This window comes from Orycteropus afer, unplaced genomic scaffold (genome assembly GCF_000298275.1).
Source record: "Orycteropus afer afer isolate SDZICR_OR568_19922 unplaced genomic scaffold, OryAfe1.0 scaffold00067, whole genome shotgun sequence".
In the NCBI taxonomy this organism is placed as follows: Eukaryota; Metazoa; Chordata; class Mammalia; order Tubulidentata; family Orycteropodidae; genus Orycteropus; species Orycteropus afer.
The window spans coordinates 5,990,196-6,007,924 of NW_006921654.1; the positions used below are offsets into that span (position 1 = coordinate 5,990,196).

Below are 17,729 nucleotides of genomic sequence, written 5' to 3' on the forward strand. Positions count from 1 at the left end.
TGGTCCTGACAGCTATTTAGTGTTAGTAGAATAGAGATGATTAGTTTCACTAACTGGAGAGGGAAGACATCTTTTTTATTCAAGATACCTGATTTTATTTGTTCATTGTTTTGAGCTGGTGCCTACCAGAGAATATAGGAAGGATTTTTATATGATTGAATGAAACATAGTAGTGAGCTGTACATCCTAATTTATTAGAGTATTGGCATAAAAGGAGCCCACTTTGGAGCTGTTCTGAATAGTGCTGCTGTGAACATTCACAAACAAGTTTTTGTGTGGACATACTTTTCATTTCTCATGGGTATATATTAAGTGGTGGAATTGCTGGGTCATAATTCTGGTAGATAATTTCTTGTCTAACATTTTTCTAAATTTCTGTCTTCTGACCTGTACGAGACAGTTAAAAAATTCTCTACTTAAAGTAAACATCTTTTTCTGTAAATATTGAAGGTATGTGAGTTTTTCTTCAACTTGATCATTTTATCTCTGTTCTTCAGTCACCCTTTTTTTAAATCTATTTTTACAAATGAAATGAAATTCACTAATATAAGCTTCATACTCATGAGGTCAATCATTGCATTTCGGCAGGTGGTGATGACTTGTTTTTTAAAAGGTTGGCACTTATTGTGGGCTACAATAGTTAATAAAGACAACTGTGTGTTCTAATGACAAAATAGTGCCCTATTGCCCATTTATTCAGCATACATGCACTGGTTCTAAATCCTGCCTATATGTTAGAGTCACTTGTGACGCTTAAAAGAAAGACATGCCACTTACTCATATCTCTAAAGGTAGGTTTTAGGCATCGTTAGTTTAGAATGCCTCATAGTTAATTGAATGAGTAGTTACAGTGTGCTAGTAGCTCTGGAAATAAAGAGATGAAAGCTTAAGGACCTACAATCCAGCAGGCTAGGGGGAGAAACAAATCCATAAACACATAATTGTAATATGATAGAAGAGTGACAGTTGATACATAAATAGGTTACAGTGGAAACATAGGAAGGAAGAACGTGTAGTTCAGACTGCTTGGAGATAGTAAAATTTGTGTTATGTCCTAAAGGACAAATAAAAGTAAGGCAGGCAAAATTTGGCTTAGAAGAAAAGTCATTCTAGCCAGAGGAAACATTGTATAAATACATTCCAGGAAAGGGCATGATTATTTTGGGAGAATTAAAAATAGTTTAATGTGATTAGAGCAAAAGGTATACATAAAGAAGTGGTAAAAGATTTGAGTGTAAACAGCTAGGCAAGATTCTTTTATAAAGAGACTTTTGTATTGCGCTAAAGAATTTGAATTTTATCCTGGCTATTTTAAGGAGATACAGGCTTAAAGGGAGAGGAGGAGAAGAAGAGTAAATATATAAATGATACATAGTGAAGTAAAAGACCCCCAAATTTTAAAATTTAAAATATTAAACATAAGAATGTTTGTTCCATTATGGGCTTCTGGTTTGTATTTATTCCCATGAATATAACCTTTTTGGCAAATTGGAGCAGTTGGAGTAGAATGAGAGGTGGAAAGGAAGTTACTAAGAAAGACTGGAATTAGGATGGGAGATAGAAGGCAACAGGATGATGAAGGGCAGGTAGAAAAGGAAAAGGGACCAAAAGGTGATAGAAGTGGAAAGGAGGAGAGGAAACAGATACTTGATCTTCCATCTGTAGATACTCAGTGCAAAGAAGGCCTAATGCCAGAATTCATGCTTGTGGCCTTAAAAAAAAAAATCCTGCTTTTCTTCTAAATAATTGTTGATTTATTGGATCCATTGCCAGTCTTTTTGTATGATTTTAAGGGGATGGAAGACTCATCTTCTTACATATTACTGATGTCTTTGTAGCTCTCCAGACCGTAAGGTATATATATTAATGTTATTTGATTCTACTATGAATAATAATTTTCATAATTTTTAGTATCCACCCTACTATCATGATTTTTTAAATTGTTTTTTAATAGAGCAGAATTAATTATAGCTTTCTTAGATACACCATACATTCGATTTTATCTTACAATGCTTTATAGAATTTAATCTGACTGATTTTTTTTTTAAACTTAATTTTACCTATCCCACAACTTAAGGAAAAGGATAATATTAGAAATTAAACTTTTCTTCTCTTAAAATTTTGGACATAATCAACAATTTAAAATTAATTATTGAATGATTAAGGAGCCCTGGTTATATCACAGTGGTTAAGCAGTTGACTGCTAACCAAGAGGTCAGTGGTTCAGACCCACTAGCTATACTTCACAGGAGAAAGATGTGGCACTCTGCTTCCATAAAGATTATAGCCTCAGAAACCCTGTAGGGCAATTCTTTTCTGTCCTGAAGGGTCACTGTGAGCTGGAATACACTCAGCAGCAATGGGAGGGTTCTATGAAAAGCATATAAAAACACAGTCCTTTCATAGCAGAATGATGGCTATTTTTTTGTGTTAGAATTTTTTTTGAGCAATATGATCCCTTTCAAGAGTCAGCTTACAAATTACTTAAAGATAAAAGTAAATCAGTTAATATTTAAATAATCCTAAATTTAGTTCTGTTGGCATAGAGTCAGTCCTGTTAAGTAGCCATTAAGCTTTTTAATGGTAAAGATTTTTAAAAGGTCAAAAGTTAGAAGTTATCTTGAGTAATAATGGACTAGTTCTTTGAATAATATAAATACAAACATGGAGAAGACAAATTCACATTGTACCTTCAGAGGGAGCTCATTTGGAAGTCTTCCGCCTTTAATACATAAAAGAAAAGGTAATATACGAAAAAAAGTTATAATAGTTGTAAATGAAATGGAATTTCCACAACATATTTGAAAATGAGGCAAAGGTTATAGACTTTCCCTATCAGTTTGTTAATGCAGTATGTTCTTACAGTTTTGTACCTCCTGTTGTTTTCTAATCAAAATGGTATTTGTGGTATTTTTTTGGATATCTTTTAGAAACAAGTATGTAGTTCATATGTTGCTAGAAAAGTTACCTTACAATTAAATAAACTGATTGTTAATTACTTCTTCATTTAAAAGGATATGTAATGTGACCAATAATTCTTTCTACTCTGTTCATAACCCTGTAGGTTCTAGACAGAAACTGTTGAAAAATATCCTATTATTATATATTTAGCAAGGATAAGATACTTACTTGTTTGTATCAATCAGCTGAGGCTAAATGATGCCACAATAACAACAACAACAAAAATCTTAGTGGTTTATAACAACAAAGTTTTACTTCTCACTCACTTTATCATACGTTGGCTGTGTTTGGAAGCAGTTCTGCTAAAACTTAATTTTCCCAACATTTAATGAAACATCTTATTAATTCAGAAATTAAAGTGTTAGACAAGCCATATTAGGTTTATGTTATAGTATATATGTTGTAAAGATTTAGTCTAAAACAAGTGGTATGATCTATTACAAAGTACTTAACCTTGAGTGAAGTTTACTTAAAGTGTATTTATGTACGTAAGATTGTATTCCAGAGAGTATTTTGGTTGAAAACTAGTCCTGAGGGAGTGTAAATGAGGGAGAATGTTTCTAGAGTAAAGTGTGTTATAAAAATTATATGGTATGCCTGCCTCTTGGTTATTTACAGTGTACATCAGTGTATGAAAGGCTTGGAAAAAATCTTTTGTTCATTTAGTTTTTCTTAACCCAATATTTCCCAGATCTACTTGATTATGAAACCTCTTTTTCTAAGCAATAGTTATTTAATTTCCTTATGGAAATCATGGCATAATAAGTTGGTAGACTAATAACAATTTATTCATTATATCTGGTTCCCCAGTACTTGTCTCAATCTCTTTGTTAATTTTAGTAGTGCTTAGTTAAACCAGAACCAAATCCACTTCCATTGAGTCGATTGCAACTCATAGTGAACCCCATAGGGTTTCCAAAGCTGTGAATCTTTACAGAAGCAAACCACCTTACCTTTCTCCAACGGAGTAGCTGGTGGGTTCAAACCACCAACCTTATGTTTAGCAGCGTGAACAGAGCTCTTTAGTGCTTTGTCTTTGTAATTGAAAAACAGGTGCATTTTATTTTTTTCAATCTCAGAATATCCTAATTCAGGGTGACTCTTTGGTAGAATGAGTTACTCAGAATTGGATTCAGTCTGTGCAATTTCACATGTTCTTCTGGTATGAGGCCTACGGCTCCAGTGGTTAGATCCTTAAAGTTGCCCTCAGTACTACCCAGAAGTCTTAACAATAGCATATCATAGCTGACATTTTTAATATTAGTACTATGGAACAAGTTTGTTTTTAAATTTAATCTTTTAAAAAATATTACTAAGACAAAGACATGACCAAATTAATATTTTGTAACCTTCTTATGATTCATGTGATGGAAAAACAAAGATGATAATACTACATTTTTATGTAAATCATGTACTTTTTTTAAAAAAAAATTGTGATTTGGGTGAAAGTTTACAGAGCAAATTCATTTTCTAGACAATAGTTCATGCACATTTTGTTTCATGATACTGACTGCAGTCTCCACAAACCAATAGCTCTCTTCCTACTTCCTCCTTATAGTTACCTCTTCCCTGTGTCCTTCCTTCTTATGCATTCCTGCCCAGTGAGCTGTTTCCCTGTGCAAATACTGCCCTTCTGTTCTCCCATGATTGATATTTCTAAGGGAGGTATCTACCTGGTATAAATGTTCACCCTATTTTGTCTCTCTGTTGTTTGGCAAATCACACACACTTTCTTATGTTTGTTTGTCAACTTTCCTTTTCCCTCACAAGGTACTTTCATAAGCATGTACTGCTAATTTCTTTTATGGCAACATAAAAATAATTGGCATAGCAGCACTTAATAGCTCACAGTGGGAGGACACAATTGGTAAACAAATGTAGAAATTAAAAAACTCACTTCTGTGGAGTCACTTCTGACTCATAGTGACAACCATAGAAGGTGCACATTGTTTGCATAAAATACGGTGTATGTATAAAATTAAACCTACTCTTAAACATTAATTTATCTATATAAAATCTTCTAAGCATGATTTAAAAATTAATGTGGACTCTCCTTGTTTTTTTCTCTGTCCTCTGTTAAAGTAAAAGTTACAGAATAAAGGAAATTAAATGCAGTGGTTAGCAAAGACAACTCATAATTCTGCATAATTGAAAATTGATTTTACTAAGAAAGAAATGTTAGTGGTTCTTTTTGTTTAATGCTATATGTAATTCTACAGCTCAGCCAGCAGGAGTGCCAGAAATCTTAAAGAAAAGCTTGCATAGCTGTTCAGTGAAAGGAGAAGAAGAAGTGTTTTTAATTGGCAAAAACTTTCTGAAAGGAACTAAAGTTATTTTCCAAGAAAATGTTTCTGGTGAGTAGACCTAATATTGATACATAGATTGTTGCATGTTTCACTTTGTAATAAAGATACAGTCATAATTATAGAGTAAAAATATTTTTCAAAAGTTTAGTAAGTTGCTCTTTTATTTCAATCAGATGAAAACTCATGGAAGTCAGAAGCTGAAATCGACATGGAACTATTTCATCAGGTATAATTTAAGCTATTTTATAATTTAGTTGTTTACTCTGAGAAAGTCAGTTTTGTTCTTAGTATTCCCTGAACCAACAGATTAAATTTCCTCTTTATATAAGATTCATGGGCATAATTTAAAGTTTCTTTCTTGAGTTTTTTTTTTTTTTTTAACTGAAATGGATCTGTTCCACTGATGATAGAAATGACTAAGTCTCTATTTGAAAATATTTTATTTAATTAACTTTTCCTACCACAAAAAACAGTTATCTTTGTTAATAAATGAAACATTTCTTTCTTAATACTTATGTGCTCTGAGAATTTGGATTATTTTAACTTACTATGTAGTTTAAAAGAAGCAGAGGTTAAGCACTCAATCTGCTACCATAAAGATTTACAGCATTGGAAACCCTATGGGGCAGTTCTGCCCTATTGTGTAGGGTCACTATGAATTGGAAATGACTTGATGGCAGTGGGTTTGGTTTTGGTATATAGTTAAATCAAAGGGAAATTAATAGTTATTTAGTATTTCCTATGTGCCAGGTGCTTTATATCTGTTAAAGTTCCTTTTGTTGTTGTTTTGCATTTGGAAGCACTATTTGTTACACTTACATTAAAAAAATAAATAAATAAAAGATATATACACCTGACTGCCATCGAGTCGATTCCAACTCATAGAGTCATTGCAACTCATAGGTTTGCCAGGCAGTATCTCTACAGAAGTAGATTGCCCAGTTTTCCTTCTGAGGAGTGGCTGGTGGGTTTGAACTATGCCACCAGAGCTCCTACACTTATATTAAAGAGTCTGTATTTGTATTTGTAAGACCACATTATATATATTGCTTTCCAAATAGCAAGGAAAAAGATCTTGAAAACAAAGGCAAAGACATGACTTTATTAGGAATCAAAATGTAGAGCAGATAGGACCAAACCTGTAGATGTTGAGACTAATGTATGAGAAGGCCAAGTTTATGAGCCAGTTCATAAATTCAGACAGGCAGAGTTGAATTGCACTTGCAGTAGAATATGTACGAGTGTGGATCACAGAAATAGATAGGTATTAGAAGAGCAGGAACAAGCTAATGTGTAAAATACCCAAAGCATAAAATGTAAAGTAAAGAGCAGATGAGGATAGGAAAGAGCATTGAAAGCAAACAGAGAAGTAGGAAAGGTAAAAACAAAAGAATCTGTAGCCAATTCATTAAAAAAATTTTGTAATTCCTTTATTTTTTATTGTCTTGTATATTAAAAAAAATTAATAAAAATTTAAAATATATATAATACAATGTGAAACTTCCTGTATACCTAGACAAATGCTAAATAGAAAGTTTTCCTCTGGCCTTATATTACTACATGCTGTAGAAAAGAGAACGGTATTCAGTAGTCTTTCCTTTGTTGCATGTACATTGGACTATCTCTGTTAGTTTCATTACCAGGCTAGCCTTAACTAAAATTGTCGTACTTGGTTTATCTTTAATAGTCTGTGTTACCTAAGTAAGGCCAGTCACATTTATGCCCTAGAGATACCTTCTAACTTTGACAGTTTATGATTTCATGTATAACTTGGTCATACCATTCCATTTCCCAAGAATTAGGAATGGCTTCCTCTGGAAGACTCCTGAAGGTTAACAGCAATGCATAGTACCTCTTCTGTGTTCCTCATAATACCAAGCACCTAATACATACTCATGAAAACCTTTTTAGTTCATTTTATTCACCATTGTAGTCTAAGGTCCCTTGTCTTTGTTTCTGAGGCCCTTTTAGACCCTACTTTAAACCATATTCTTAAATGCCTGTAGTTTGATACTGATTGAAATTTAATTTTATCATACAATACTTTTGTATGGCATAAATATGTTTTGTTTTCTGATATTGCTTGTAATAATCTGTTACAATTATTACTTCTTTACCTTATGATATGGTTTTATAGATAAGAAAACTAGTGCTGGAGATGAAGGATTTACCTTATAAATTATATAAAATATTAATAAAATAGCCCCAAGAAATTATAGTCTTAACTATAATTAACTTGAACTTAATATTAAGAACTCAATACCTCCTTCCCTTCTTTCATCCCACCCTTCCTTTACCTTTGAGGCATGGACTAGTTGTATTTTTTAAAACACTGTTTTCAGGGCAGTTATGACACCAGCTACAATAGATTAAAGAAGAATCATCATAAAAATAAGACATGCTGCAGGGGAGTAGAATTATGTCCTTATTTGGTGGCTATATTTAGAGATCCTAGATTGGGCAATCTACTTCCATAGTGATACTGCCTCAGAAACCCAAGGAGGGGTTGCTATGAGTCGGGTCCGACTTGACGGCACATAACAACACGACAACAGGGTTTTTATTGACAGGTTTCAGCAGAGCTTCCAGACAGACTGAGAAGAAGGATGGTGCCATCTACTTCTGAAAAAAACCACATATGTATAGCAGTGAAATACCATCTGATATATTACTGGAGAACTTTATGAATACCAACAGAACATTGTCTGATACAGTGCCCAAAGATGAGCCCCTCAGATTGGAAGAGATTAAAACTCCAACTGGGGAAGAGCTGCCTCCTTAGGTAGAGTTGATCTTAATGATGTGGAAGGAGTAAAGCTTTTGGGATCTTCATTTCCTGATGGAGCATGACTCAAAATGAGAGTGAAAAATGAGATGGAACGTATAAAGATCAATATCCTAGGTGTTAGTGAGCAGAAATGGACTGGTATTGGCCGTTTTGAATCAGTCATATGGTTTACTATACTGAGAACAACAGACTGAAGAGTAGTGACATGGCATTTATTGTCAAAAAGAATGTTTCAAGATCTATCATGAAGTACAGTGCTGTCAGTGATAGGATAATATCCATACACATACAAGGAAGGCCAGTTAATATTACTGTTATTCAGATTTACATACCAACCACTAAAGCTAAAGATGAAGAAATGGAAGATTTTTACCAACTTCTGCAGTCTGAAATTGACCACACGTTCAATCAAGATGTATTGATTATTACTGGTGACTGGAATGTGAAAGTTGGAAACAAGAATCAAAATACAACCTTGATTAGATAATATTTGATGCATTGAACACCAGTGACCAAAGACCAGAGGGGTTTTGGTATAACATCAACCCATCTCACTGAGTATACTCCTGGTATACAGGAAGAAAGCAAATAGGAAAAAGACAGGAAAGGAACAAAAGACCAAAATGGATGTTAAAATTGACTTTGAAACTTACTCTTGAATGGAGAGTAGCTGAAGTGAATGTAAGAAATAAAAGCTGAACAGAAGATTTCAAAGGGCGGCTTGAGAAAACAAAATACTAAATGAAATGTACAAAGATCTGGAGTTGGAAAACTAAAGGAGAAGAACATGCTCAGCATTTCTCGGGCTGAAAGAACTGAAGGAAAAATTCAAGCCTTGAGTTGCAATATTGAAGGATACTATGGGGAAAACATTGAATGATGCAGGAAGCATCAAAAGATGGAAGGAATACACAGGGTCACTGTATCAAAAAGAATTGGTTGATGTTCAGCTATTTCAGGAGGTATCATATGATCAAGAATTAATGGTATTGAAGGAAAGAGTTGAAGTTGCTCTGAAGGAATTGGTGAAAAAACAAAGCCCCATTGACTGAATACCCATGGAAATGTTTTAATAAACGTATGCTGTGCTGGATGTACTTAATTGTTTATGCCAAAAAATTTGGAATACCCCCTGTAATTCTAACCCTAAGCCAAACCTAACCAACCAACTGGAAGAGATCCATATTTCTGTCCATTACGAAGGAAGGTAATTCAACAGAATGTGGAAATTATCGAACAATAGCATTAATATCATACACAAGTAAAATTTTGCTGAAGATAATTCAAAAATCATTACAGCTGTGTATTGACAGGGAACTTCCAGAAATTCAAGTTGGATTCAGAAGAGTACATGGAATAAGGGATATCATTGCTGATATCAGATGGATCTTGGCTGAAAGCAAAGAGTACAAAAAAGAGGTTTACCTGTGTTTTATTGACTATGCAAAGGTATTTGACTGTGTGGATCATAACAAATTGTGGATAACATTGAGAAGAATGGGAATTCCAGAAGATTATGCTCATGAGAAATCTGTACATAAACCAAGAGACTGTTGTTTGAACAGAATAAGGGGATGCTGCATGCTTTAAAATCAGGAAGGGTGTACATCAGGGTTGTATCCTTTCACCATACTTTTTCATTTCTTTGCTGAGCAAATTTGCTTGCTGAAAGTGTAGAGGAATTGAAGCACTTATTGATGAAGATCAAAGACTACAGTCTTCAGTATGTATTACACCTCAACAAAAAACAAAAATCTTCACAACTGTGGACCAATAATATAATCGGTATCTCAATAAATGGAGAAAAGATTGAAGTTGTCAAGGATTTCATTTTACTTTAATACATGATCAACACACATGGAAGCAGCAGTCAGTAAATTGAATAATGGTGCATTGCATCAGGCAGATCTCCTGCAAAAGACCTCCTTAAGGTATTCAAAAGCAAAGATTTCACTTTGCAGACTGAAGTATGCCTGATTGAAGCCATAATATTTTCAGTTGCTTCATATGTACATGAAAACTGACAATGAATAAGGAAGACAGAAGAGTTGATGCTTTTTTTTGAATTATAGTGTTGGTGAAGAATATTGAAAATACTGTGGATTACCAGAAGAACAAACAAATCTGTACCAGCAGAAATGCAGCTAGAATGCTTCTTGGAAGCAAGAATGGCCAGACTTGATCTCACCTACTTTGGTCATATTGTCAGAATGTACCAGTCCCTGGAGAAGAATTTCATGCTTGGTCAAGTAAAAGGTCAGCAAAAGATGGAAGACCCTCAGTGAGATGGGTTGATACAGTGGCTGCAACTGGATTCAAGCATAGGAAGGATTGGGTGGGAGGAAGTTGCAGGACTGGACAGTGTTTCATTCTGTTATACACAGGGTCACTATGAGTCAGAGTGGAGTCGATGGCACTAACCACAACAAAGGGTTTTTACAAGCAAGTATGTAAACAAACTAAATCATAATATGATCTTTCATAAATTCTATGATTCTGCTTTTCATTTTTAAATCTTTATCTTTTTCATAGAAAGCTTTGACTTTCTTTTTTTTTTTTTCCTAAGGGGTTTTCTGGAAGTATTTTCCTCGAGTGAAATCAGAGCTGTGATATAAAAAGCCTGTGTAAATTACTACAGAATAGCCCTGCTGTGGAATATAGTGCCATAGCACTCTACCTGTACATCCCATAGCTCTGGCCTCTGAAACCAACAGGACAAACCACTGTGGTTTAATTAGGGTTAGTCTGCCTCCACTTTCAGCTGGTACTAAGGACTGCTGACTGAGGCTGCTGTATGTTAGGAAACAGGAGTCTTGAGTGGAGACTGAACTCAAAGTCTATTGGAGGGACTTGATAGTAATGTCGCAGACCTCCATGGGGATTTGAGTGTGGCATTCCTCTCCCCAGCATGGTAAATGTTGGTTGCCAGGCTGTTGCAAAATCCTGTAAGAGGTCCCTGTAGCTCCCCTAGTAGAGTCTGCTCCGATAGTCAGCAATTGACCGGTGTCCATGTGCACACTATAGCTATAGCTCAGGCCTCTGAAACCAATAGGACGGATTTCCCTGGGGATCTGTTTGGGTCTGTCTGCTCCCCCTTACAGTCAGCACTGAGGACTGCTGACTGAGGCTGCAATGTGGTGGGCAACAGGCATCTTGAGTGGAAGCTATACCCACAGTTAACATACATGCTCAGATGGCAACAAAGCAGACCTCCCTGATGGTCTTTTTGGAGTATGACTACCCTTTCCCCAACCAATAACTGTTAGTTGCTGAACTGATCTGAACTCTTTCGAAAGATTTCTTACAGTGGAGTCAGGAGGTGAGTTACCTAGGGGGAGACTGCTTTCCCAGCCACCACAGGGCCACTGAGGCTCTGAAACCACAAACACATCTTCTAGAGATCCTTCTGAGAAGTGCTAGCCCCTCCTCTCTCTCCTGAAATGAAAGAAAGTCTACCTGTGCTTCCCCTGAGTGCCAGCTCAAATATAAGTTACCACCATAGAGCAGAGAAGGAAAACTCAGCAAAACTGGAGAGCAGCACCTAGTATTGAACCGAGCTTACTTGATGTGTATTTTCTGACTAAAAATGTGATCGCAGAAACAAAATAGAAGGAGTAAATAACCAGAGAGATGGCACTTTGCTCCCTGGTAGATAGATTGATTAGTATACAATATTAGTATACAATATATCACCTTAGTGGTGGAACCTCCAGGTGGACAGAGTGACCACAGCATGTTCTCTGGTGTGCTTGGGAGAGACTGAAAGTTGAAAAACAAGGTCTGGAACTTTCTAATTCCAATTAAACCCAGGGAGGAAGAAGGAACTATCACAGAGAGTGATTGGAAATGGTAAATAAAGGCTGAAGGCTCTACTCAGCTAAGTTTCTTGTGGAAAGTTGTGTGAACAAAAGCACCAAAACTGGGGAAAACTGAGAAAATCAGCATCTTCTAAAATCCAGTGCCCCAATAAAAAAATTACAAGGTACACAAAGAACCGAGAAACAATTGCCCATCCAAATGAACTTGACAAAGGGAGTAAAGTACATCTAGGGATGACCAAGTAATTAAAAAAATGGAGGAATACTAATGACAATATTAACAATGACATAATTAAAGAACTAAAGGGAAACATAGACAAAGAGCTAAAAGAAAACAATATAAGAACAACATGAAGATCTAAGAAAAGAGATTGCAATTGAAAGAGACAATACAATAACTGATATGAGAAATACAATGAGGACTCACCAACAGATTTTGTCAGGTAGAAGAAAGAAATTGCAGATTAGAGCATAAGATAGTTTTAAAATTACAGATGCCAAAGAGCAACAAGAATGGAGCCTACAGAATGTTGAGCACAGTCTAATGAAATTTTGGGATAACAAGAGAGCTATTACATGCATTGTGGGAATTCCAGGAGATGAGACAAAGAAAGAGATAGAATATTTGAAGAAGTGATGACAGAAAATGTCCCTGATTGAGGGACGTGAATCTACCAAACCCAAGATTCTAAAAGAACCACAAGCAGGGTAAAACCAAAAAGACCTACACATAACACATCATAGTTAAGCTTTCAAAAATTAAAGATGAAGAGAGAATTCTGAAAGCAGTGAGAAGGAAGCAAACAGCCACATACAAAGGATCCTCAATAAGATTAAGTACCGATTTTTCCTCAGAAACATTGGAGACCAGAAGGCAATACATTGAAAATACTGAAAAGAAAAAAAAAAAAACTCAACCTTGACTAATATACAGAGGAAAAGTATACTTTGAGAATGAGGATTAATTTAAAACATTCCCAAACAAACACAAGCTGAAAGAGTTCATATCTACCAGACCAGCCCTATAATAAATACTAGTGATAGTTCAGTAGAAGGGAAAAGACACTAGAAAGCAGTTCTAAGGTATATAAAAAGAAAGATGCTTAATAAAGGGAATGTATGGAGAAGTATAAGGGCTAGTAATAAGGTATTCATCCTCGACAGTTGTAAATGTTTTAATAACAAATATAAAAAAAAAAAGTGAAGATAAAATAGTTACAGCATACATGGATTGAATTGTGTCCCCTGCAGATAATGTGTCTACTTGGTGGGCCATGATTGTCAGTGGTTTGATAGTTACATAATGATGTAATATGATAGTTATGTAATGATGTAATCTCCCATGATGTGCTCTCATCTCATGAACTAATCAGTTGTAAGGAGATTAGGGTGGGATGCAACACCCTTCCTTAGACCCCAGACCTGATCTGATATAAGGGGAATTTTCTTGGAGAGTATCCTCCATTTCTTTTTATCTTACAAGAAAATAAAGGAGAGCAAAGCAAGCAGAAAGGAAGGATCTCACTACTACACCAAGAAAAAAGAGCCAGGAATGGAGTGCATTCTTTCGACTCAAGGTCCCTGAGCTGAAAACATCCTCCACCCAGGAGATGATTGATGCCAAGCCACATGGAGATATCCAAGAAATGTCAACCCCATAGAGGTTGAAAGGAGACAAGGACCTTCTGCCAGAGCCAACAGAGAAAGCCTTCCCCTAGAGCCAGTGCTCTGAAATCGGACTTTTAGTCTCCTAAACTGTAAGAAAATGAATTTGTCTGTTAAAGCCACCCACTTTGTATTTTGGTTATAGCAGCACTAGAAAACTAATACACAGGGCAAATGAAATATAAAAATGTAATTGTGATACCAACAATAAAAGGGGAAAGAGTGGAATGGTATATACAATTTCTTGTATATTACTGAAGTTAAGTTGGTACCAAGTTACCCTGGAATGCTATAAATACAGGCTCTTAAATATAATATGGTAACCAGTAAGAAAATAAAAACATACAGAAAAGGAAAGGAGAAGGGAACCAAAAACGCTCACTACAATAAACCAACAAAGCACAAAAGCAAGCAGCCCTAAAAGACAAAGAAAGCTTAAAACATACACACACACACAAAACAGGTAACAAAATGACAGAAATAAGTCACTTCTTATCAGTAATTACAGTGAATGTAAGTGGACTAAATGCTCTAATCAAAGGGTAGAGAGTGGCAGAATGAATTAAAAAACAAAAACATGATTCAACTATATGCTGTTTATAAGAGAAACACCTTAAACCCAAGGGCATAAATATATTGAAGAGAGAGATGTTCCATGTTCATGGATTAGAAGGCTTAATATTGTTAAGATATCAATACTATCAAAGCAATTTACAGATTTACAATTGCATTGAAAATTCCAATAGCCTTCTAGAAATAGAAAACCCAATCCTCAACTTTATATGGAAAGGCAAGATGACCCAGATGGCTAAAGTAGTGCTGAAAGAAAAGAATAAAGTAGGAGGACTCACACTTCTTGATTTTAAAACATACTGTGCAGCTGTAGTAATCGACACAGCCTGGTGCCAGTATAACAGTAGACATAATAGACCAATAGAATAGAATTTAAAGTGCAGAGATAAATCCACACAGTGGCCATCTGAGCTTTGAAAAGGGTGGTAAGTCCATTTGATAGGCAAAGAAGAGTCTGTTCAATAAATACCAAACCAAACTCACTGCCATCGAGTCAGATCCAACTCATAGCGACCCCTCCTTGGGTTTCTGAGTTGGTATCATTACAGAAGTAGTTTCTCAGTCTTCCTTCTGGGAAATGGCTGGTGGATTTGAACTGCCAGCCTTCTGGTTAGCAGTCAAATGCCTTAGGTACTATGCCACCAGAGCTGCTCTTCAATAAATGGTGGTAGTAATATTGGATTTCCATATGCAGAAAAATGAACAAAAAAGATCCTTACCTCACACCATACAACAAGCAAATTGAAAATGGATTATCAGCCTAAATGTGCTAACTCAAACCATAAAATTCTTCAAAAAACCAGCAGGGGGCAACACTGTCAGTTGTAGCTTTCAAAAATGGATCTTCTAATATAACAACAAAAACACAAATGGTAAAACACAAAATAAATAACTAAATGGAACCTTATAAAAATCAGCAACTTTTGTTCATCAAAATACTTAACGAAGAAAAGTAAAGATAAGCTCCCAATTGGGAGAATATCTTTGGAAACCACATATCTGACAAGACTAATAACCAAAATGTGTATAAAACTTGGACAACTTAAAAACAAAAAGATAACCCAGCATAAAGTAGGCAAAGGACTTGAATATACATTTTACCAAAGAAGATACATTCACATGGCCACTAAACACATGAAAAGATGTTCGGCATCATTAGTCATTTGAGAGCTGCAAATCAAATCCAAAATTAGATACCATTTAATTCTTACCAGGATGGCTCAGATTGGGGATCGGATGGGGGGGAAAGGGACAGAAAATAACAAATGTTGGCAAGGATATGTGGAAATTGAAGCCCTTATCAGACATTGGTGGAAATACAAAATAGCACAGCCAATGTGGAAAACAATGTGGCAAGTCCTCAAAAAACTGAAAATAGAACTACCATATGACCCAAACCTTCCACTTGTAGGTATATACCCAAAAGACTTGGAAGCAGAGAGTCAAACTGATTCTTACATACCAGTGTCCATTGCAGCACTATTCATAATAGCCGAAAGGTGTCAACAACCAAAATGCCTATCAACAGATTAACAAATAAAATGTACATACATGCATACAATGGAATACCACTCAGTAGTATAAATGAAGTCTTGGTACGTGCTACAATGTGGATGAGCGTGAGGACTTTATGCTGAGCCATATAAGCTAGTCTCAAAAGGACAAATACTATATGGTCTCATTTATATAAAAAGACAAGAAAAGGAAAATGTATAGGGGCCAAAGTTTATTAGTGGTTACCAGCAGTGGGAGGGAGGGAGAGAGAGGGGACTAGCAGTGGTGGACAAATGACAGAGTTTCATGGGAAATCACAGTTAACTGGCCCAATCACAAATTTAGTATTTCTGTTCTACCTCCTTGTTCATTTTGTAGTGTTGGGGTCTTTAAAGCTTGCAACTGGCCATCCAGGGCACAACAATTGGTCTCTACTCACCTGGAACAACAGAGGAAGAAGGAAAGTAAAGAATGTTAGGTAGCTATGGAATGTTTGGCTAATTGCCTCCATGGACAGCTACCTCCATTGCCGTTGAGACCAGAAGAACTGGATGATGCCCGGGTACCATTACTGAACATTTTTATCAAAGATTCTGTAGAGCAACGTGGAACAAAACTCAAAATCATTTAAAAAGAAAAAAAAAAGGGACCAGGTTTGCTGGTCTGATACAACCTGGTGGAAACCCTGAGACTATGGCATCTAGCTGCCCTTCAGGACTGGAATTGAACCCACTCCTGTGGCTTCCAGTCAAACAAATGACAGGCATATGAGCTGAACATTTGCATTAGGTAGATACACTCCTTAGAGAGAACCATCTTGGGATAATAGAAGGGCTGTGTATGCACAGGGAGACAGTTCAGGGAGCAGGAGTGCATGGGATGGAAGGACACAGGGAAGAGGTGACTATAGGGAGCAAGTGAGAGGAGAGCTGTTGCATTGTTTTAGATTACAGTCAATGTCCTGAGACAAAGTATATGTGAACTGCTGTATGGAAGATGAACTTCCTCTGTAAACTTAACCCAAATCACAATAAAGAATTTTTTTTTTTTTTAAGTGTCTATAAGATGAATGTTATGATTACTGTGAAACCTGAGTTTTAAAATATATTTTTTTTTTATTCTTCATTAGATTTTTTAAACTTTATAGTTTGCAGGAAGACCAAGTAAAATTTGTTTTATTTCAAAAATTTAACTTAATATTGTATCTTTTTTTGATTCTTAAACTTTTCTTTAAATTAGAATCATCTTATTGTAAAGGTTCCCCCTTACCATGACCAACATATAACTTTGCCTGTATCAGTGGGAATATATGTAGTGACCAATGCTGGAAGATCTCATGATGTTCAGCCATTCACTTACACTCCAGACCCAGGTATGTCAAAATGAAAAATTGTGGACTAAAATGAATGACTAATTTCTAGTTCTTTGCAAGGATATGAAGACGCCAACCAAAAGAAAAGTTGACTAAGATGAATTGATGGTACTTTGTTTTACATGTCCAATCATTTTCTAACATGATAGCTACTGGATACTGCTTGTATAGTAGAGGAATCATTTCCAAACTGGAAGATGGCAGCATGAGGAAAGGGGATCCCTGGCCTACCATCCTTCTTTTCCTACGCCTACCTCTATCTTGTACCTGGAAAGCTTTGATGCCTCAGCCAGTGCTTCCAAGCTCTGTCTACTTTATAGGCCTTAGAGTGTACACACAACATGGATATTGGTCCACAATACCACATTGCTATTAACACCAAACACCTCGGATGATCAGACAAGGATCAGTGAATAGAGGTATACTCTAGACCAAGGATAGACTCAGAGGCTAATCCTATACAGACACCAGTGATAGAAAATACCTGTACTACTTACAGAAACAATAGAAGACAGACACAGAGTAATCCCTCACAGACATCCCAACACTATGGGAGAGAGATCCAATAGAGCTACTACCTCAGGACCATAGTACTGGGGTACACCAGACTCAATTGGCACAACAAGATACATAAAAGCGTTGCTCCACATCCTACATTGGTGAGTAACAACTGGGGTCTTAAAAGCTTTCAAGCAGCCGTCTAGGATGCAGCTAATGGTCTCCTAGTGTCAGAAGTGAAGAACGCACCAAAA

General features: G+C 35.9%; 1 protein-coding gene across 1 annotated transcript in view; it reads left to right on the plus strand.

Annotated features, from left to right (window-relative positions):
* The window catches only part of NFAT5 (nuclear factor of activated T cells 5), a 181,731-nt gene that overhangs the window by 129,088 nt on the left and 34,914 nt on the right, over positions 1–17,729 (plus strand). Inside the window, exons 8-10 of the mRNA XM_007940309.1 lie at positions 5,181–5,315; positions 5,441–5,493; positions 16,845–16,977. Of these exons, the coding sequence (XP_007938500.1) occupies positions 5,181–5,315; positions 5,441–5,493; positions 16,845–16,977 (321 nt within the window). The remainder of the gene's footprint in view (positions 1–5,180; positions 5,316–5,440; positions 5,494–16,844; positions 16,978–17,729) is intronic.